The sequence below is a fragment of the Crocodylus siamensis genome, chromosome 11 (genome assembly GCF_052110815.1).
Source record: "Crocodylus siamensis isolate JL-2025a chromosome 11, ASM5211081v1, whole genome shotgun sequence".
Taxonomy (NCBI): domain Eukaryota; kingdom Metazoa; phylum Chordata; order Crocodylia; family Crocodylidae; genus Crocodylus; species Crocodylus siamensis.
Genome location: NC_143405.1, coordinates 49,728,713 through 49,751,638, shown reverse-complemented (window position 1 = coordinate 49,751,638; position 22,926 = coordinate 49,728,713). Strand labels below are relative to the sequence as shown.

General features: G+C 48.5%; 1 protein-coding gene across 5 annotated transcripts in view; it reads left to right on the top strand.

Annotated features, from left to right (window-relative positions):
• The first annotated feature begins 3,917 nt into the window (after positions 1–3,917).
• SLC41A3 (solute carrier family 41 member 3) overlaps positions 3,918–22,926 on the top strand; it is a 33,717-nt gene continuing 14,708 nt past the window's right edge. Inside the window, exons 1-4 of one of the 5 annotated variants that reach the window (XM_090021491.1) lie at positions 3,918–4,064; positions 6,117–6,434; positions 18,674–18,781; positions 20,976–21,047. In XM_090021491.1, coding sequence (XP_089877617.1) covers positions 6,144–6,434; positions 18,674–18,781; positions 20,976–21,047 — 471 coding nt within the window. In that variant the 5' untranslated portion in view covers positions 3,918–4,064; positions 6,117–6,143. The other 4 variants (XM_090021490.1, XM_090021489.1, XM_090021493.1 and 1 more) reach the window with 4 other exon arrangements.

Genomic DNA, 22,926 nt, shown 5'->3' with positions numbered 1-22,926 from the left:
AGCAAGACCTATATAGGTTACAGGGATGGGCTAACAAAAACAGGATGCGTTTCAATACTGACAAGTGCAGGGTGCTGCACTTGGGCAGTAGTAACCAGCAGCACACTTATAAGATGGGAAATGCCCTTCTTGAGAGCATGGAGGCAGAAAGGGATCTTGGAGTCATTATTGACTCCAAGATGAACATGGGCCGACAATGCGAGGTCACGGTTGGCAGGGCTAACCGGACCTTGTCGTGCATCTACAGGTGCATCTCAAGCAGGGCCAAGGAGGTGATCCCCCCCATCTATGCGGCACTGGTCAGGCCGCAGCTGGAGTACTGCGTCCAGTTCTGTGCGCCCCACTTCAGGAGGGATGTGGACAACATGGAGAGGGTCCAGAGGAGGCCACTCGCATGATCCAGGGACAACAGGGCAGACCCTACAATGAGAGACTGCGGAATCTGAACCTGTTCAGCTTTCACAAGAGAAGGCTGAGGGGGAACCTGGTGACCGTCTATAAACTCACTAGGGGGGACCAGAAGGGTTTGGGAGAGGCCTTGTTTCCCCTAGCACCCCCTGGCATAACAAGGAATAACGGCCATAAGTTGTTGGAGAGGAGGTTTAGATCAGACATCCGTAAGAACTACTTCACTGTCAGGGCAGCCAGGATCTGGAACCAGCTTCCAAGGGAAGTGGTGCTGTCTCCTACCCTGGGGGTCTTTAAGAAGAGGCTTGATGCCTATCTGGCTGGAGTCATGTGAGCCTAGTTTTTCTCCTGCCCAGGCAGGGGGTCAGACTTGAAGATCTGGAAGGTCCCTTCCGACCCGACTTCTATGATGCTATTAATTTCATGACACTTCCACTACACTTTCTTGTAGAACTCAAACACCTGGTGATAGGAGGCCTCAAGCAACGTCCTCTGCATTCCTGTGTAGGATCCTAGAGTCTTCTACAATATATGAAACAAGTCACTGCTGGCTCTAGCTCTTTCTGTAATAGACTGTGATCACCTGAGCAACTCACAAAGATACAGACTAGGTTATCCAGATAAAAGATTCCTTTTCAGCTCTTCTAGCCTCTGCGGTATGCATTTCTAGAACGCAGAGGGTCAGAGCTCTCCTATTTTGATGAAAGAAAAACGGCCCATTTTGTATTCTGTTGAAATTTGGATTGAAACCTGAATGTGGGCACCTGCCTGTTAACCATTCACTCACCTGTCTCACAAGGTTTCTCAGTTCTTCAACAGCCCACCATTTAGGCTGATGGAGTCTTCCACTTTTACAGGAGATGGCTGCCCTGATAATCAGGGCCTGGCTGATGTGCCAAGCCAGTAGTCCAGAGGGCTAACTGTTATGTAAGTGTGAGAGTTGGCTGCTCCCAGGAGGGGGAAAGCCTGGGAAACCAGCTGCTCCAGGAGTTGTGGAGTGGGCTAGAATTTAATATTTGCATTATTATAGTTTTTAAATTGTTAAACTGAATTTTCAGCCATCCGCTCTCCTTCAGAATTGCAACACAATTGTATTTGAAACTTTGGAATTCCTATTCCATGAGCTATTCTAGGTTTCCACCAGTATGAAACTTTGCCAGGGAATGGGCAAAATGATGGCAAATGAAATGCATTGCTGGTCAGTGTGAGAGAATGTGCACTGCGAGGAATGATGTCAGCTGCTCACATTCTAGGGTTCAAAATTCAGTGCAAATGCTCAGGAAAAAGCTGGGAGTGTCATTGCAGAAAACTCGGTGAAAACCTGTGAACAGCTTGCAGTGGTTAAGGAAAAAATGAAAGAAAAAGTTTAGATGCCTGTGGAACAAGGTGAAAATAATGTAGATGCTGCAATGTATTATATTGATTGATGTTGTGCCTTCACCTGTGATGCTGTATTTTGGTTCTGGTGCTGTTTTATGAACAAGGATAAAGCAGAAGTGGCAGGGGTTCTGGAGATGGCGGGGAGGAGGATTTAAAGCATTGAAAGAGGAAAAAGACCAGGACTGTAGGATTTGGTCCTACATTATAAAATGTGCTTAAAGCCTTTATCCCATGAGCTATGCTCAAGTTTCATCAGACTGAACCCAAGATGTACCTGCTCCATAATTATCAGTGCCTTCACTTTCCACTGCAGCCCAAAGGCGCTATTGCTTCTTAGAAATCTATAAGATCAGCACAATACTATTGTCTACTCCTAGGCGAATGGACCGATTGTGGCAGTGATTTTACAAGGGGAATCAGGAAAAGGTGGACTGTTGCAAGACCTAACAGGCTGATGTGCAATGCCTTTCTAAAATGGACTATTTTTCTAGTGCTCGGCAACGTCCACGTGCTACCTCCACACAGCAAACTGCATTCGCTATCACTCAGTCCTCTTTGCTGTCACCACTGCAGTCTGGTAATTTTGGGCAAGTCACTTTGTCTCTGTGACTCATTGCTTATCTGCAAAATAGAGGAAATGATTAAGCCTTCCCTTTATAAAGCGATTTGAGATCTAATGATGAAAACTCTGGGTGCATCTGCATGTGCAATTAATTTGAAGTAATAAACTCTGAAGTAGTCTAAGCTGGAGTAAACTACTCCTAGGTGCAGTGTCTACACATGTACCCAGAACAGCAGTAGTTTGAGCTGGGGCAGAGCAGTTTGTGCCAGGGCCATTCCTGCCCTGCTTGACCTGGGCTGGCAGGGGACACCAGAGGTCAGCACTGGACTCTGAGTGGTGGCATCGGGCAGCAGAGGGGCCGGCTGGGGCATGAGGGTGCTGACAGTGTGGCTAGGCAGCAGGCAGGAGTCTGGCCCTCTGTTGCCTGGGCTGACCGGGCACAATTTACACCCGTGGTCAACATCTACATGTGTGTTTAATTGCAGTTCATTACCTCACTGTAAGAATGTAGTGTCCCTGGCAGTACTATCTTATAGCAGCGTTAATTAATTTACCAAAGCCTAATAGCATCACACGTGTCGAGGGTGCCACTTATTCTGCAGCTAATTAGCCTACTCCACAGTTAAGCACACATGCAGACACAGCCTCTGTGTAGGAGTTACATACTACTATTAGTAAAAGTAATACTGTTTAAACCTTGCAGGGCATTGATGGTTCCTGAGGATAATGGGAAAATCTATTGTCTTTGGGATCCATTACTTGCCGTTTATACTCTTAGCTGCTTTGTTGCTGATCTGTGCGTGGAAGACCTTGTATTGCAGCTCTATATTAGCTCTGCTCATTCTTCTGAGATTCAGAGATTTATGATTATGATTTCCACTACTTCAGCCCCCCTCCATGTACAGTTTCACAGGGGTCAATCTGGCCCTCCCCCTTTTCAAAACATCTGAAACTCCTTGGAGAGGAATGAAGACACCCTAGGCTTCAGCAGTAGACTGGTCCCCTCACACCCCCTCTTACCCAGGCATCTTCTAATTTCAAAGCCCCATATCAAATCGTATATGCTTTATTCTTGGGCCCAGGATCCAGAGCCTCGCACACTATTCCCTTCGGTCACAGAATAATATAGTGTCCTACAGCAGTGATCTAAAACATCGTTGTACATTTCTGGATGCTGTAGCAGCTTGCATAATTATTGTAGAATATGACAGTATTTATTTAATCTAGACATTTAAATTGCTGCTGTTGTTCTACATCAGCAAAACTTTTCAAGAGCCTTCCTGCTTCGTCTGTAGATTCTTGAAACTCAGCTGTAAATTGATAGCATAACAAAAGCTACAAGACTAAAAATGTCTTGGTGAGGCCACTATTTTTAACAGGCACCTCATCCCCCCGTGCCTTGTGGACCCAGTGACTTCCCCAAAGGAAAATTTTCTTCTTAGTGCTCTGAGAAACATCATTTGCAACGAAGCTAAGACCCACAATAACGCCAAGTTTGCTGAAATTTAAGCCTGGTCACTTTAGGTATGACGTTCAGAAGCAGCGCATGGCCCCAGGACGCAGCAGCTGCAGAGTTGTGTTACTGTCACTTGCAAACGCTTACAACTCTCTAAGTCTGCCCCGTTCAAGGCATAGGACTTGCAGGGCAGGAGACATGTCTGCCTAAACTTGCCTTGAGGACAGTCCTCACCAGGATATATTATTTTACATTGAGGTAATCCTGAACCAATTCTGAAAGCTTGTGCTGTGCGGGTCGGTGGGTTTGTGTGTGCGTGATGATTCAGACGTTTAATGGGATTCATGTGCTTACGCGACATGCCTGTTACAAACCTCCGTCTGGCACCGTTGGCTCCCCTGGAACTGAAACAAATGGCTGGGTGTAAAACTTTGGCCTCACGGAAGTCAACAGGAGCTTTTTTCCGTCGATTGTGTTGGAGTCGGGATTTCTCACAGGAAGCTTAAAAGCCTCTGATGTACTAAATGCTAAAAAAGAAATAATTGGGGATGGATCATGGGTGGAAAGGGAGGGGGTGGCAGGACTGTTGCTTCAGGCTGCTGCAGCCACCTCTCCACAACTTTTTGGCCTCTTTTAGGAATATTCCCAGGGCCAGAGAGGGCAAGAGGGGCCAGATGTCCTGGCTCCGTGCCGCACATCTGGGGGGCAGTGCCAGGGGACAAGGGGACGCGGGTGCCCGGGCTCCGTGCTGCACATCTGCGCGGCAGTGCCAGGGGACAAGGGGACCCGGGTGTCCTGGCTTCGTGCTACACATCTGGGCAGCAGTGCCAGGGGACCCGGGGACCCGGGTGTCCTGGCTTCGTACTACACATCTGGGCGGCAGTGCCAGGGGACACAGGGACGCGGGTGCCCGGGCTCCGTGCCGCACATCTGGGCGGCAGTGCCAGGGGACACGGGGACGCGGGTGCCCGGGCTCCGTGCCGCACATCTGGGCGGCAGTGCCAGGGGACACGGGGGCGCGGGTGCCCGGGCTCCGTGCCGCACATCTGGGCGGCAGTGCCAGGGGACACGGGGGCGCGGGTGCCCGGGCTCCGTGCCGCACATCTGGGCGGCAGTGCCAGGGGACACGGGGACGCGGGTGCCCGGGCTCCGTGCCGCACATCTGGGCGGCAGTGCCAGGGGACACGGGGACGCGGGTGCCCGGGCTCCGTGCCGCACATCTGGGCGGCGCTGGCGCACCCGCGGGCCGGCAGCACGCCCCCCTCCCCCCCCCCCCCGGCCGGTCCCGCCGCTTCCTTTTCCGCTCCGCGCGGGGCCGCCGCCGCTCCAGATGTGCGCCGCGCGCCTCCCTCATTTGCATGCGCTCCAGATGCGGGCCGCGCCGCCCCAGGGCGCCGGGGGGCGCTAGGGCCCCACGAGGAAGGACAAAGGAGCTGGGTGAGTGCCCGCATTGGGCGTGGGCAATGCTTGGCTTGGGGCCAGCTGCTGTTCTTCCTCCACAGCTGTATGCTCCTCCCCCAGCTGTGCCCTTGCGCCCCAGATGTGTGCCGGGTGCTTGTATCCGAGTGCCTCCCCGCTGCACTGGGTCAGTCCTGGTAGGGCTGGGGGCTTTGATGAGCCTGCCAGCACGGGGGGTGGGCCGTGCTGCCGGACGGAGACAGGGCTCCGGGGCTGCATTGGTGTCACTGCTGGCCATTCGCACTGCCTCGAGATTTACCCCGAATGGAGCATCACGGGCGGGCACGGGTGGTGGGCTGGAATCATAGGGTTCCTGGCTTTGTGTGTATTAGGAAAGGTGCCCAAGAGAGAGACCACCTAAATTGGACATACTAGATAGATAGATGATCGATCAATCAATCTAGATATATATCTATATCTACAGAATATAGCTATATTTTAATATATATAATATCTGAGACTCTAATATCTGATTGTCGGCTGATGCTTGCCCACTGGTACTGCCCTGTTGAGTGCAGCCTGCCAGACCCCTCAGCCAGTCCCATGCCGGGTGCCTCTGGGTCCCCTCCTCAAAGCCACTGGGAATAAGGTGACTGTTGGCAGCATGGAGCTGGGAGAGATGACAGAAGTCCAACCCCATGTCAGGTGGGGTCATGGAGAGGGAAATCAGTGGCCTGAAACAGGAGGCTGAATGAAAGCTGACCAACACACATTCAGGTCCTCTGTGTCTCCCCTGAGAGGAGCAGGTGGCATTTTGCCTTTAAGCTAATGGTGCAGAGGGAAACCCTTGGGACTTTTTCAGATCCAGAGGTTGCTGCCTCTCATGACACCTCACATTGTTGTGTTCTGCAGAAAGTCCCTGGACTTGGAAGAGTCAGGATGAAAGGGGGGGAAGCTCGGCAGAGGAGAAAGGAGGGCAGGACTAAAAATGGAGAGCGGTCCAGGCACAAAGCAAAGAACAAGGGTAAACACAGAGACAGCCGACTTGGCAGCCAGGAGGCAGAGGATGTCCCTTTGGTCTCGCAGCAAAAACAGCCAGCCGAAGAGAAAGTGGCTATGGGAAGACTACATGAAGAATCAGCTGTTGCCGTTTGTCTGCAGGTGCTCCTGCCCTACCTGTTAGCAGGCCTCGGCATGGTCTTGGCCGGGATGGTTTTGGATTACGTTCAGGTAAGGGAGACAGTCTCTTTCTCAATGGGCATTGTGAATTATTCCAGGATTCAGAGCATAGGCCTTTCCAAGGGAAGGAGGATTACCAGAGATTGGATAGATGTGGGAGAGTCTTCCCTGTTTTTGGATATCACCTTCTCAGTTCTAGACCATTATCAGCCCGCTGCTGCTAGAACAGTGTCACAAGGCAGGGCCTCTCTAATGTCTTGCCCTTCACCTCCTTTGAAGACTCAGGGTCTGGACAAAAGGGGGTGAGGGTTTGCTATATATCAGAAGCTTTAGGGTAACAGTCTGTTGACATGCTCTTACCCTGTGGTAAGCACAGGCTAAATCAGGATAGCTTATGCCTCCTCAGTGAAGCAAGGCTAAGCTGCCCTGGCTCAACTTTACTTCCCTCAGGGTCAGAGCAGGCACTCAGTTACATGCAGAGCAGGTGACGTACAGTAAGTCCCTGCCCGTTTGCGGCTCATTGTAACATGTTCTGTCTCAGGGGTTGCATCTACACAAGCAGGAGAGTGTGCAGTTGTTACTGCGCAGTCATTTACTACTTGTGTAACTAAGTACTTGTGTACTTGCATAACCAAGTACTAAGTGACTGCACAGTAACTGGCATTACTGCGCAGCAGTGTCCCTGCATGGGTTTTTTCTGATGCTACTGTGCAGTAGCATCTCGTGTAAATGAGGCCAGGGTGTCACAAGCATCACAGAGGTATTTCCAAGTCCTTTGGGCAAAATAAGGAGCTGGAATTGCCCAGTACTCTTGTTAGTGCTGTGTCTACCTTGAAAAACATCGTGTTCATCTTCATATTCCTTTTTAGGGACTTCTAATGGTGGCAGTATGGGTCTCTGTCCCACAAGGGAAATACATTTTCTGTGATGGTCTTAATCAAAGCTTGCCTTTGCAGCACAAAATTGCTTAGCAGCTAAGAACTGTCTTTAGTCAACATATGCTTACTGTTTATTTCCATAGGACTCTCAAATATATTATTGCTAAGAGGTGACTCTCTTTCAGTTATGCATTGCTTTTTCCCTCCCTTGTGTATTTGATTAACAAGCTATGAGGTCATGCTGCCCCTTCATTATCTGATATGATGACACTGAAAGCCCTGTGTCTGCACTGACAGTTTTTGCTGGACTGAAACTTTTCCCCTTCATCGTTAGCCCTTAATTGACCTCCTTAAGCTGTAAGAGCAGTAAAGCCTGTAAATGCAGGGGCCATGACCAATTAAGGTGGTCACAGTGTCCTCAGCTCACCTTAATGTGCTCTAAACTGCAGCTCACGCTATCCACTCTTACACGAACAGGAACAAGGGCACTGTGCTATAATATCAAAGATCAAACTTTTTTTTTGTCACCTTTAGCACCAATCTAACAGACGGAAGGTTTGGTTTCATTTTTAATTTCTGTCCATTAATAGCTAACGCTGGATATAAATGGCATGTTTATCTTGCCATCTGGAAGTGCACAATGGCTTTACAGAGCAGACAGGTAGGTCTGGGCAAAGTATGTTTAAAAATGCAGCCCTCTGCTGAGTTGTTGAGCAGTCCACAGCACCACGGCCCCAGTGGTTGAGGCAGGAGTGCAGCAAACCCTGTACCTAGCTGATGTTACAAATGACTAGTTTATGTGTAAATAGCAGTCCATCATATCCATCCTCTTTGTGCCTAGTCCCTCAGTAGTTAGGGATGAAATCTGCCCCTTCATGGAAAGACAAGCACATCAGCTGCTGGTGCAGTGAAACCTTGTGAGTGAACGTGCCCTGCTTGGGTGTACTGTTTCTCTGCTGTTTGGAGTCTTCCTCCCTTTTGTGTCACATGCCAGCCAGGTCTCTTTCTGCTTCTGCTGAGTGAAAAAGGAAGTTCACAGCTTCCTCAGTGCCCCAGCATGGCTTTCTTCCCTATGTACTTGTGGCCCACGTGGCCCAAGGTGGCACTGAACCAGAAATAGTCTTAAACATGGACAATGGCTTAAAGAGGCAGCCACAATATGAAGAAAACTTAGTGCCATTATCACAGTGCATTGTGAGGGCAGCCTGGCAGCATAGCCGTGCCTGCTCTGCAGCAAAGAGAAGTCATGTGTAAACAAAAAAGGTTTGAAAGCTTGTCCTTTGGCATTTTCTGTCCGTCTTTGTGTTCCTGTTAGTGCTGCCAGTCACCTTATTCCTTAGACATTTCTTTGTATCACGGTAGTGGATAGAGGACCCAGTCAGGGCTCCGTTGTACTAGACAATGTCCACACATGCAGCGGAAAGACAGTAGAGTCTGAACAATTTGGGCATCACCCGGTTGAACCTCTTGTGTTTGGTGAAGTAAGGTGCTGGATCTGTGATGTTGTGTCAGAGGTACCTTAAGTGTATAATAAAAAACTAGCGTGCATGCACGTCATCTGATTTCATTACCTTCTTTGCATGCTGATTTGCCAGTTGGAGGGATTTTATGGTGCTTGCTTAGTAATAGAGAGAGATGAGAGCGTGATAAACTCATTCACCCCAGCCTGCTAGGGCTTTAGGAAATGCCGTACTAGCTGCTTTTTCTTTTTATGGCAGTTGGGTCTTTCAAACAGTCTGACACTTTCCTCCTACCAAGGCTTTCATCTGGGAACAAGCAACCAGTCTGTAATATGTATTGATACTTTATGACTCTGTTGACAGATTATCGAACCCCTAAAATCCTGAAATGGCTGACAAGGCAACTCAGAGCCCCTGGGGCTTTTGCTGAGAGCTTCTCCCTCTTACCTTGAAGCTGTAGGTGAGAAGAAGCCGATTGCGGCATGGGGCAGTGGGTAGTAAGAGCTTCTCTGGTTGGACTCCGCATCCCACTCATCCTTATATCTCCTTGCTGCGACTCTCCAGGACCAGTAATTGCCAGGTATATTGGTGAGGAGTCTTTTTTAATCTTGGCTTTGAACGCTAGAGTCTGGACAGACTTCTCACACGAGCCACTGAACAGCTGTAGGTGTCTGTTGCTACTGACTGGCTTTGAACCAGCAGCTGCCTAGTGAAAGTACCTTATATTCAGGTCCCTTGTGTCATCTGGGCCCTCCTTCATTGGAAATAACCTTTAGACCCTAAGATTCTAGTGTGCTGTCCAAACTATTACACAAGAGCCCCAACAGATACTGGCCTTCCTCCCCTCTGATTTTACATACATTTTCATTTGGGTTTGTAGTCCAGGTGGACAAGCTTGTGCCAGCGCATCTAGCCACTTCACGTTTAAACAGGAGATGAAACCACCTCTGGCGTGGAACAGAATGGCCATTCTGCCCTGTGCAGGGGTGCTGCTTTACCATGGAGGACAGGAAGGGGAAGCATGCAGTAACCACTGGAAATATTCCCTTTTGTTCTCCTGTGGCCTAGTGAGTTTAGAGAACTACCTTAACTAAGCTCCTGCAGTAACTCTTATCTTGGCCTTTGCAAAGTAGCTGAAAGTTGAAGTGATGACAGCAGATAAGAGCGTTCACATGTGAAGCTCATTGGCTGGTCCTATGGAATTTTTTTTTTTTGAAAGTCAGAGATAGAGCCAGCAAAAACTGATCATTATGCCCTGAGCTTATACACACAGATGAGACTGGAGAAGAGAAGGGGCTGGGAGCAGCAAACTTTCATACCAGGTATAGCTTTGCTGCCTTTCCAGATGGGACCTGAATAATGCTGGTGGCCGTAACAAGTGTGGACATGTTCTTGGTGACCTTTCCTGATCTTGAAGGAGATTGAAGTCAAACCTGCGTGTTAACTCCCCATTGCCCGGGCCTTGGTCTGGTGAGAGAAGATCAACACAGCACATGGTGGGACTGAAAGAACTAGGGCTAGTTCAGCATGGGCTTATATATTAAACCATCCTGCCAAAGGCATGCTGCCTCTGGACAAGGAATATAAGCCGAGGAGAAAGGACACCAGCCTCGTGGAGTATGCTGAGGCATTCCTGCATGACCTGTTGCTCATCTAATGCCATAGCATGAACAGGTCTTTCTGGTTCTTGCTGAAGTGGTGGTAGTGGAAGGAGGTGTGGACTTACGACTGTTTATCCCCAAACATCTCTGCGATCTTTCTTTTCCCACTTTTGAACTTCCCTTGAGATAACACAGAGAAATATCTTCCTTGAAGGCTGCAGCAGCCTGAGCTCAATCAAGTTGAACTGATTATAGAAGATAACCTTGTCCCAGTGCTTTGGAAAGCTCTTCTGCAGGGTGAAGGAGGTGAAGCTAAAGGAGCGTAGCAGCATTGGTGTGGGTCAGAGGAACTGTGTCTTTGAACTCCGGAGAAAGCTGCTGTGAGCTGCCTGGGTGATTCCTTGCTTTTCCTGCCGATCAGCCTGTTGAGAATGGGTTAACACCGTTTGACCATGGTGGTCACCCAACTGCAGTTGGAGCTGTGCTTCCATGGGAAGAAACTGAGAGGTTTTACCTGTCAGCTGACCAGGTCAGCCAATGGATTTCTTCCAGAGACATCCTTCTCCATCGCCTCACAGATTTTCATACCATTCCTTTTGGCTGGTTTGGGCATGGTGGCTGCCGGCCTGTTGATGGACGTTGTTCAAGTATGTATGTGTGACCAAGCAGCTTTGTAGCAGGGGTAGAGAGCTGGTTTGCTTGGGTGACCTTGAAAACCCATTTGATGACCTTGAAAACCCATTTGATGACCTTGTGTGGTGGGCCATGCAGTCCAATAAGCATCATAGTCCTTGAGGCTTGAAGAGTATCTGCTTTGTGGCAGTACATAGGAAGGGCTGTCCTGAACACAGTATGTAGCTTCATATTCAGGAATGGGCTGCTGGACAGGTTGTATCCTAGGTACATACTGCATCCAGGCAGAATATGGGGAGCGGCGTGGGTGAAACTGTACCAGTCCCTAGCACTGGAATCAAGCGGATGCTACAGTGCATTCATTTCTTGCAAGACAGTTGTCATCAATATGCAGTTCCAAGCTGTGGTGGTGGCAAATTGTTCTTCACATTTTGAAGCAAGTTAGTTCTCTGAGAACAACCTCTTGTATCCATTGCAGTTCTCAAAGTGAGGAGGAACGTGGATTATCTTGACAATACCGGCAGAGCAGTAACTTAAAAAGACTAGAATGCACCAGACTCTGGATTCCAGGGCAGGTTTGATTGACCTTGTGGCATGGACGTAAATTTAGAGTCCCCCATATTGACCTCACTGGAGTCAGGCTGGACTTGCACCATAGTATCTGAGATCAAAATCCAGCGAGCAGCACAAATAGAAACTCACAATTTGATCTTGTCTGGGTGTCTAATGTGGGTAGGTCTGTAGATCAGATTGCTGGTGTGGCTTCGCAAGCATAGTTGTAGCGCTTGAAGCAAGTGGGAGCATGTTGGTTTTTCTGGCATTTGCACCCCAGCAGGACTCACTCAAGGGCACCTAAGTGTTTGGGAAAGCAGCATCTTGCTTTTTCACACGAACAAGAGAAAGCAAAGAGTGCAAAGAACAAACTGGATCAAAGGGAATGTGAGGAGTGGCAAAGAAAGGGGGTTAACTTGAGAATATGCTCTCCAGTTAGTGTGTACTGTATAGGATACACTGTGCACTCCTTATCTGCCTTCACCAACATGTGCTCTGGGCCTCAGCACAAACCTGCCTTGTAGCATTACAAGAGTTCCCTGGCTTTTCCATCCCCCACCCTCCCCACCATGCAGCCTTAGAGGTCAGAGCAGGAAAGAGGCACTGCACTAATCCTCCCCCAGCCTGGTAATATAGACTTGTGTCCATTGCACTTGTCAGAAAGCAGGCCCTGCTCTAGCATGCTGCTGTAGCTTTGTATCGGTTTGGATAGAAAACATATATTGTGTGTTGGATGCATGCATATTGCATGGGTTGTATAAATACTTGAGTCCAGGCTATTCTTGTACTTTCTCTGTTACACTCTTGGGAATTTCAGCAAAACAATAGGATAAGATTTTTATAACGCTGTTTCCAGTTCTTAGGAAGAAGAAAAATTGGGCAATGAAACTGACTGCTTAGAGGCAAAGTGAAGGCACCGCTAATCAGTATGAAAGCTTTGAGGAGGTATTACTTGGTCAGACTCCGGCATTACCAGTGCCAGACAGTCAGCCATCATAAGTCAGATCCCAAAACATCATCAGACACAAGACAGGCCATGACATCATGAGGCAATGACATCACTACACTGAGCCTTACTGAATTCAGAGGCATTTTCTAGCCCTTGTCACCTGTGCATCCTGCTCCATTGCAGAAGACAATCTGATACTTTTGCAGAAGATGCTCTGACACTTAGGAGTCTTGTAATGGATTTTCAATTGCTATAACAAAGTGTCCTCTAAAATCCCCTCCTATTTCTTTGTTAGGGAGATGTGAACAAGATCCAACAAGCAGTGCCTTCATAGTTGAAATGAGAGTACATGAGTACATGCACTGCCCTTACGTTGTGAGTCTGCATTGTAAAGACTGACCCTGTAATTTTGGGGGCCTGAGTGATGAAAGCTAGGTGGGAAAGGTGTTTCCTGGCCTGCAGAACTCTTCAGGATTGAAAAAGGTTTCACATTATGCATTGGATGAAGCTGAGATCAGGTTTGTAGTGGATGGATCTCCCTTGGCTATCCTTCACCCTAGAAAAGCAAACAGCCTGACTCAGACTAGGGGCTTGAATCTAGCTTTCCTACGTTCCAGGCAAGTGCCCAGGTGAGTACCAACCTAGGTATGCCTAAAACCCATATGTTTCAGTTTTGACACTGGCATTTTTCAGTGAAAACTCACTTTGCTGAAGGATTCTTAAGCAGATCTGCTAGAGGAGGTGCCTCTTCCTCTTGTCCAGTTGCTGAATGACTGGGAAAAATGCTAGTCTGAATCCCCCCCACCCTTGACTTCTCACCAGATCGTCAGGCATTTTAAGCCTCTGAATTTGCACAGAGTCCAGACATTGCCTTTTCTTGGGGCCTGTATGCACACTCGGGATGTTCAGGCCCTAAATCTAGGCCCCCTGCAGTGAGCTGGAACCCATAACTTGATACCTCTTGCAGATTCCCCTCCCATAACTTAGCACACTCTTTTCCAGACTCCCATTGTATGTTTAGAGCGTAACCCTTCAGGAGCCTTCTGTAGGCACAAGCAAGCAGACACAGATAGGCTTTCCATAGCGTTCCTGAAGACAACATTGCTTCTAATATAAAAGATAAAGCACAAGACAATTAGGAAACAGCAAACTTCCTAGAAACCTGCCCTCTCATTTAGCTTATCATTTCCTTTGGATCTGTAATAGGCTTGAAGTATTGCCTTCGGAGTCTGACTGTCTTCAGGCCAGCAGGCTATTCATAATGGGCATGTTGACATGAGACACTTTACTGCGCAGTAAAATGTCACCGTCTACACGTGCACGGCAATTAGGGTACAGTAGACTAATTTACTGTGCTATTGGATAGTCCCATTAGATACAAGTGGTATCCAGCAGCACAGTAAATTACTGCCCTTAAATGCACGTGTAGACAGTAACTCAATTTGAGCTGGAGTATATTCAGTCACATTATTTGCATATGTGGATGTGCCCAATGTTTATTCCTTAACCTGAATTATTCCCACACTAATACCAAGGACCCCCTTCCTGTAAAAGCATATCCATTCTTCCCCTCACCTGCTCAGCACTTTCTATACATCTCTTATAGTCTTTCCCCTGTGAGTCCTATTTAAAGTGCTCCATTATCACCCCTATCTCTTTCTCTTGCTCCTAGTAATTTTCCACTCTCTATATTTCCTACCGGTACCTCCTGAGAAATGGGAAGATACTGGCTTTTCTACTCCCAGCCACATTCCTAGCATACAATTGTTGGTCGAAACACAGTTGTTAAAGTTAAGTGTTCTCTCTCCCTACCCATATGGGTCAAAGTTGGAGGCTTGTCAGCAAAGTGCATAGATCAGGGGTCAGTAGTGTTTTTGGGCAGAGTGCCAAAAGCACCCACAACCTTGACTGGTAAGATGCTGGTGTGCCAGGGGCAGACAGTGGGGGAGCAACGAGGGGCCCAATCCTTGTTATGGCAGGGCCCTTCCCTGCCGTCTGCCCCAAGGCATGCGTGCCGAGCAAAACGTGGGTGCCACACTCTGGCACGCATGCTGGGGGTTGCCTACCCCTGGCGTAGATATTGGCAGAAGCATTCATGATAGTAATTTGCACAAAAATAATTACTTAATAATAGCAGCATGAATTCTTGAGTTGAACAGACTCCCCAGATCCTCATGTGATGCAAGTCATCTCCTACTCCACTTAGATAAATGGAGTCAGCCAATGGGTTATATATATATATCCACATGGGGCTCTCAAAAGCCAGTAGCCCCCAGCAGTGAGGAGCTTAATATTATTTCTGCTGGAGGCCAGGAAGTTTTAACCCTGTTGAAGTCAACAGGAGTTTTGTCACTGATTTCAAAGGAGTCAAGGCTGTCCATGAGTTATTTTAGCAACTGTGAGCCAAACGGGGTGGGGAGGAGTGGGAGGCGGGAGAGGAGAAAGATGGGAAGGTATGTGCCTCTGCCCCTGGAGGCTTCTAGTTTGGGATACTATTAATAACAACTTTTCTTCCACCTGTGAGTGTAGTCATCCAGAGAAGCTATGCAGTTTCCTGTAATCATCAGCTGAGTGGTGGTGATAACAGTTTGGGGAGAGAAAGCTTTCACATGCATTCCAGGGCCCTTTTAAAACTAGCAGAAACAGAGGCATTTAGAGGAGCAGCTTCCAAATCAGGGCTTATTCCAGTTCCAGATGGATGTGGTAGAAGCAACTGCATCTTTAGCTGCATCCTATGTGCTCTGCCAGTTACATGCTAAATAGCAGCAATGGGTTAGAGCAAGGCTGCCCAACTTCTAAGTCCCTAAGGGTCATACCATGGGGCTTGCACCAGGTGAGGTACAGGCCACCAAGCTGCACGCCTCATGGCTGCTCTGTCCACCTCCTGCTTCACTGGGTACCCATGTGGGCTGCACTGGGCGCCTGCCCCACTGTTGAACTGTGTATCCCTTTCACTTTGCCATGTGAGTTTGATTTTTCCCCCTCCCTATGCAGCCTGCTGCACTGCCCCACTCCCTGGGCTCCCTTTGGGCTGCCATTTGGACAGCCGTAGGCAAGAGAGATTCAAATATGGAGGAAATGAAGAAATGAGATGGCTCTTGGGTCAAACATGAGACCAGGTGGGAAATCAGTAGGTCTCATTACTGCACTGTAAATGTCCTTGCATTTTTTTCCTTTGCCTATTTTAAGGCTGAATTTGGCACAGCGAGCAGCTTTGAATTTTAGGTTATCATAAAGATGGAGGGCTGTATGCAGATTAATCTGTTAATTTTGAATGCCATTATTACATATCTAAATTAGAGGGACGAGTCTTCAGCTTGAGAGGTGGGGGTGGGAATAAAGCTATAAATCACCTTTCTGCATTGGGATTGAACAGAGAAGAGTTCAGACCTGGGACAATTTAAGAGCAGCCTCAAGGCTGCTCTAAGTTGCATTGACTGGTAGCAGCTCCTCAGGGTCTGTTGTATCCTCTGAAGAGCACTAGAGTGCTTCAGCATCCTGGCCACGCCGCTTTTACCTGTTTGTGCCTGAGGCATTGGGGCGTTGAGCGTATCTCGATGCCAATTCTGACACGATAGGAATTTCCAGTCCGCTGGTCGTGTTGACCTCCAAGCTGCCTGACGGTGTCAGAGAGGCACAGACCTTGCGGGACCTTGTGGCTCTGCCCATTATGTTACGGTAACATTTAATCCAGGGGGATTGTATTTCAAGTGACTGCATGCGGAATAAAGCTTCTTTTTCATCCCCAGTGGGACACTGTCCAGGGTAAAGGCACATACCTAAATTACCTCTACCCTTGATTGCCCAAAGCTCAAGAGATGAGTGGAGGTGGAAGAGCTGGGTGTTGCTTGCTTTTCTCCATTTATTCTGGACTTCTGCTGCTGACCAACAGTCCTTCCTTCTTCCGTTTTTGTTGTGACAAGGTACTTAGCAGAATTGGCAGATTCGTTGGAGCACTTCTGCTGTGGCCTCAAATTTGTGACCCTGGGGCTGTCAACTGTGCACCTTAGTGCCTGCACTACCCCAGCCCTCACTGATTGACAGTGAAACAAGGGAATCAGTTTTCCTTTCTGATCCCCTGGGTTTTGGGCTCTGAGTTTGTTGCTCACAGTGGCTTTGCAGTGTTGAAGGGGGTGTTCCCTTTTCTCCAAAATTGGTTTTCCCCTCAGTCTGAAGAGGAGGATCATGAAGACGTTGCTATTCCAAGTCTAGCTCTGTTGTCTTTATGCAGGTGCCCCTCGCATCTCTGTGCACACAGCATTGCCTAGCACATGGCTGCTTGGACTGGACCTCAACACCATTGTAAAGGGGGCCTGGCCTGCATATGGTTCTGTTATGCTTCCATAACATCACAAAACTGAGTTGGAGGATTGTCTCTGAGGTACTGCAGTTTGTCTCTGTATAATCATGTCAGCTTTGCTCCTTTTGCCAGGCAATTTGGATTGTAAGGTCTTTGGAGCAGGCACCTTCTCTTTGTCCTGCATTTGTACAGCACCCAGCACAGTGTGGTCCTACTCCATGACTGGGGTTCTGGGTGTTAGGTACAGTAAAATAAGCCTTTTGACCCCTGACAAGTTACCAATGAGATTTTCTAGTGAAAAATAACAATTTACCTGATCATAAAACCCATCAGATTCATACAGGACCATTAAAAATGCAAGGTCACGCTTATCTAACATGTTCTGCATGGGAGATGTAAAGACATGGGAGTTGTATCACTTGTTTAGCTTCTTTTTATCCATAAAATGTGCAAGGTTGTGTGTACATGTGATTTTTCTTTTAAGGCTCATTTTTCGCAAGGTTTTCAGGTTTATCTTTTTCCTAGTTTTTTCTGTAAGATAGAACAGGCATCCTTAATTAAGGAGATGGGACACTAGCATCTTTAACTGAGTGTTTTTTGGGTGGTAAAGTGTTTCTGAAAGACTTCGTATGCCTGAAGAAGGGTGATTGCGCCTGAAAGCTTGCTAACAACTTTTTTACAGCTACTCTGCTGGTCTAATAAAAGGTATCACATCTACGCAAAGAACCTTGTCTGAAAGACCTCTGCTTTTCTTTGATCTCTGTCAGCCTGACTTGTGCTCCTCTCCTTTCTCTTTTTATTTATTTTTTACTGTCAATAGCTCTTAACATCCTTTAACACATCTTTTCCAGGTCATCACTGCAGGATGATGAGTCCTCCTGTGGCAGCAGAATCCACACTTTGCCCATCAGCCATGTCACTGATAAGGGGTGTTCCACAATTTTTTTTTAATTATGTTTGTTTGGTGCTCTGTGGGCTAATTTTTCAGATGGTGAGGGACACCTGCAACTCCTCATGGCATCAGCAGGGTTAGCAGCTGTTCAGCCTTTTGGAGATGTCAGACTACTTACCTCTGCAAAACACTGTCAGGGTTAATTGCATCTGCTTCATTCAGCTTTGATGTGTTTCTGAGTGGCTGTGTGTGGCAAGAGTGTCCTCTGAGTACAAGTGACATGAGGAGGGACTTTGACAGCTGGACTCACAGTTTATCAGATCATCAGATTCCCCCCCGCCCCCATCAGTGACAAGAGTTTCTGGCTGCAGTGCTTGGAGCAAGGTAAAAACGACTTGGCAGACCTCAGAGCCTTATGATAAGCTGGTCTGCGCTGCCATTTGATCTTGATGTCCTCTTCAGCTACAGTGCGATTTGGTTAACCTCCTACCACAGTTCAGCACAGGGAAATAAATGATCTGCCAAAGTACTGAGTGATATATTGCAGTAAGGTGCACAATGCATCTACGTGACTCAGAGAAGTTGCTTGAGATTTCACATCAAATGTAGTGTTCGGATTGAAATGACAGCTAGATGCAAGTCTTCCCCCGGGTAATGATGGGAATATAGGGAATGTCCTGCTGGATCCAACTCATGAGTCACCCTGTTTCCAACTGTGTTCAGCACCAGACTCAGAGGGGGTGCAGGAAAACTTCACAGCAAGAAAAGGTGAGATAATCTCTGCATGATGATAGTTTCAGTTACAGTCACCAATATAATGGTGTCTTTCTGCCCAAGAGAGCATAAAGCTTTTACCCACCACCAAAAGGCAGCTGGCTCTGGGGTGGACCATGCCAGTCCTTTCGCAGCACATTTCTTCCCTGAAGAATAGGAAGTGAAGGGGGAATCATAAACACTTGAAACACAAGATACAGAGAGAATGCCATTAAAGGAGACTGATATTCTTCCTGTTTTCTTCCTTCCAGCATTGGGATGTATTTCGGACAATTACAGAAGTTTTCATCCTAGTTCCTGCCTTGGTTGGCCTGAAGGGTAACCTTGAAATGACGCTGGCATCCAGACTGTCTACTGCTGTGAGTGTAATATTTGGCAGAGAGGATGGGAAAGAGGGTTTCTTTGGTCTGCTGGAGTCTTAAGTTTGATAATGGCATGTATGCTTGTGTATACAGGTATGTATGTATGACTCCTCTGCTAAACAGAAATAAGTTATTTCTGGGGATGCGTGTGTGTCAATAAGGTTCATACCCTGTTTTCCTATGGCCCATGGGCTGGATTCAGCCCACCAACTGATTGGATCTGGCCTATGGACAGGCACCCACCAATTGATTGGATCCAGCCCACAGCTGCCCCTGCAGCACCCCACGTAGGGCTGGCACTGTGCTCCCTCCCACATCTGCTGGCCCCAGCCGTAGTCCCAACCCCGACCACCACACACAGCCTTCCGGTGTGGGAATGTACAGATGTAGCTACCCAGGTACTGCTTGGCTCCATGCACCTCCAGTAGCTCCTTCTCCTCCTTCTGCACTGTTCCAGGCTGGGGGAATCTGTAGCCAGAGGGCTTCTGCCCCAGCATGCAGGGCTGCAGCTCCAGCTTTCAGCCACATTCCCTCCTCTGGGCCGTCTGCAGGTGGCTGCTTATTGCGCTGGGCAGGCGGCATGGGTGGGAGGCAGATGGGAGGTGGAGCTGAAGCCTGGTGCACTGGGGTAGGAGCTGTCCAGCTGCAGCCCCCCCCGCCCGCCTGGAGTGGTGCAGTAGGAGCAGGAGGAGGAGAAGGAGCCACTGGAGGCAGGGGAAGCCATGCAGTACCTGGGCAGCTGCAGCCACATCAGGAGCAGCCATGCTGGGATGCTGTGCACGCTGACTGGGGCTGGAGCTGGGGCCAGGACCAGCGGATGCAGGTGGGAGCGTGGCACAGGCTGCCCTGGGCAGGAGCAGCCAGAGCACCACCCCATGTGGAGCACTGCAGAGGGAACCACAGGCTGGATGGGAAGGGGGAGGGCAGACCACACCTGCATTGCACCACCAAGGTGAGCTCTGCTGCATGCACCTCCTGCTCCCCCTTACCCTCTACTCCAGCTGCCAGGTCTTAGCATGTGAGCAGTCCCTGTCCCCCCCACACTTCCTACATGCCCCCCCCAACCTGACATTCCCCCTTTCCCCCCATCCCCCCATCCCCCCTCACAATATATAAGAGTAAGACTTTATCTTGAGCTGTTATGCAATTGACTTTATATACATTACTCAAGAAAACAAATCAGGACAAAAAAATTTTTTTGAAATAAAATTTTAATGTTATAGTAGGTGTTTGATTTCTGGCATATGATACCTTTAGAAAGATTTTATCTGTGTGGCCCTTGACAGCTCACCAAAATTTGTTAAGTGACCCTCCCACCAAAATAATTGCCCACCCCTGCCCCAGGGATTAACTGCCCTTTAGAAGTTCCTGTAGCAGTTTTATTGCTTTGGGATGCTCCGATTGCAAATCTGTTGTTGAGGCACGCTAGGACTGGGAAAACCCCCAACAACTTACTTATAAGGAATAAGTAGGGGAAAATGGCTTTATTGGCCTTTGTGTGAGATGACAGGGTATCTCTGAGCCTGAGATGATTGAGAGGGAATCTCATCAGTCTGATACGTTTGGCCCCTTGATGCTTTTCCTTCTACAAATCTTATTCTGAAAGCATTTCTCTTTCCCTCTTGGGGTTCAGAGGGGGTTATTTAATCATGTCCTCCCTTAGTGAGCACAGCATCATCAGCTCAGTAGTTTCTGTCATGAGTCTCAGAGGGAATGGTCCCAGGCTGCTGGAGGCTCGCTCCAAAGCCACTCGTGACCTGTGGTGAAGTGGAGAGGCCTTGCCTTCCCATGCTAGCCCCAAGATCCTGGCACCACACATCAGGTTTTCAAAGGCAGGTGCTGTGCCAGAGCAGCAAGGATGATGTTTTTGGGACCCTGTAGACCCTGCCTTGGGGAGGTAGTAATATTTGGACTTGCCCTACAGGCTTTGTGTACACAAATATGGCCCAGAATGTCTTCTGATGTCCTCCCCACCTCCTAGTGACAGGACCTGACCTCTGGTTCAGAGGCGAGGGCAGGTTTGGGGAATTCTGAGTAATGAGAAAAGAGGGAGAAGCAGGAAGATTGAAGACACTGGCTGGGAACTGTTGCCTTTTTGGCTTTAGCTTGCCCTTTCCCACAAGGTGCAAGTGAAGCCTTGCTTAATTTGGTGGCTCTCAGTGCCTTATGCTTACTCTCCGTTCACTTTCAGGCTAACACTGGTCAGATGGATGATACCCAGGAACAGTGGAAGATGGCCACCTGCAATTTAGCGCTGATTCAGGTGAGCTGGAGCTGTGGAGAATGCCCTCTCCTTTCTTTAAACAGTGTTTTCTAGGGCAGCTCTCTCTTGGGGATTTGCACTGAGGTGGATTGTGGAGCCAGCGCTTCCTGCCATCTCTGTTAGATTTAGGGCTTGTCTACACAGGGCGGTTTATTCTAGAAGCGAGGTGTGACTGTAAAGCACAAGCAGTGCTCTGCAGTAACTCCACTTTGGATACACCTTGTGGGTTCAGCTAAGCTCCAGAAAGGCATTCTTGTTTTTGTGTGCAATAAAAGTATCTACATGGGGAGTTTATTGCCAAAAAGCTATTTCACAATAGCAATTCCAGTCTGTTTTCCCGTGTGAACAAGCTTTGATTTATTACAGGTGGCAGGGAGTCTGCCCCTATGAGAAACCAGTTGACTCTAGGAACTCTCTGTACTGTAACTTGCACCCAGAAACTCAGGTGTTGCACATTATTGGATTGTGGGATGTTCACAGTGTGCCTCTGCATCCTTCCTTATCTCCACGCGCACAGATCAGCTTTCTAAGATGCTTTGGTGGACAGGACTTCCGTTTTGTGTGGAGTGAGGGATGTCCCACCATTGAAGTGTGAAGTACAGATAACTGCATCTCTGGGATACAGTTATCTGTGCTTTTCAGACCTCTAGGACTTTTGCCTGCTTGTTTGGGATTTTTGGCATGGAGCCTTTACATGAAGGTGTCTTGATTTCTGTGCCAAATCTGTGACCACCTTTACACTTGTTCTCACACTCATAGCCACTCAACACCCTTGGGGAGAGAACGTAGTTCTCCCATTTCTAAAGCATAGGTCAATTTTACTTACTCAAATGGGAAATCTTCATCAAGTGTTAGCTGTAGAGAGCAAATAGTCCACAGACCCATCGTGATCCCGTTCAGTAGAAGGCAGTAGTGCACAAACATTGTCATCAGCTTACTACAGTCAGTAGTGAGTAGGGCTGTGCGAAATTTCTCCGGCTGTTTCAATTCAACACTGTTTCAACTCATTTTGAGCTCAAAACAGCGAAATCAAATCGAAACAAAGGGCTTCAAAACAGCCTCAAAACAAAAAGAGGCTGTTCGAAATGTTTTGAAACATTTTGAGTTTCGAAGCAGCCAGCAGCGAGGTGGTGGGAGACGGGAGAACCAGGGCTGTGCTCCCAGCAGCAGCCAGCAGCCCTGGCTCTCCCCGTCTCCTGCTGCCTGGCTGTGGGAAGCCGATCACAGCGCAGGTGAAGGGACCTGAGCCCAGGCTCAGTTCCCCTCCCAAGCGCTGCGCTGGGGATGAGGAAAGGAACTGACCCCGATTGCTCAGTTTGCCTCCCCAGCCCTACGATCAAGCGGGGGATGCAAAGTCAATCCAGCTGGGCTAAGTTCCCATCCCCAGCACTAGATTGAGTGCTGGGGAGAGGAACTGATCAATTGGACTCAGTTGCCTTCTCCAGTCCCAGGCAGCAGCGCCGGCTTCCCTCCCTCATCTGGCAAGTGGATTGGGGCCCGCAGCTTCCCCGTTATAGCTAACGGGCGAAATGTCAGACAGCGTCGGAACAGCTTCACTGTTTCAACAAAGCAAAATGGAGCAGCTGTTTTGAGTCGAACTGAAATTAGAAACGAAACGCTGTTCTGTCGAAACCTTGAAACTCGAGTCAAAACGGAACGGCGCCATTTCACGCAGCCCCAGTACTGAGCGCTCGGTTGGATTTTCCTCTAAAGGTGCATGGCTAGCTTGACCTGCAGGGGTCAATTTCTAAAGCTTGATGAGGAATTACCCCGCATCTCATTTCTGTTAGCATGGTGCTGGTGATGGGAGTTAGGTGGGGTTAGGGAGCGCAGTCTCTTGCGTATCTTTTCACAGCCACTGATGTGTCATGGAAGATGG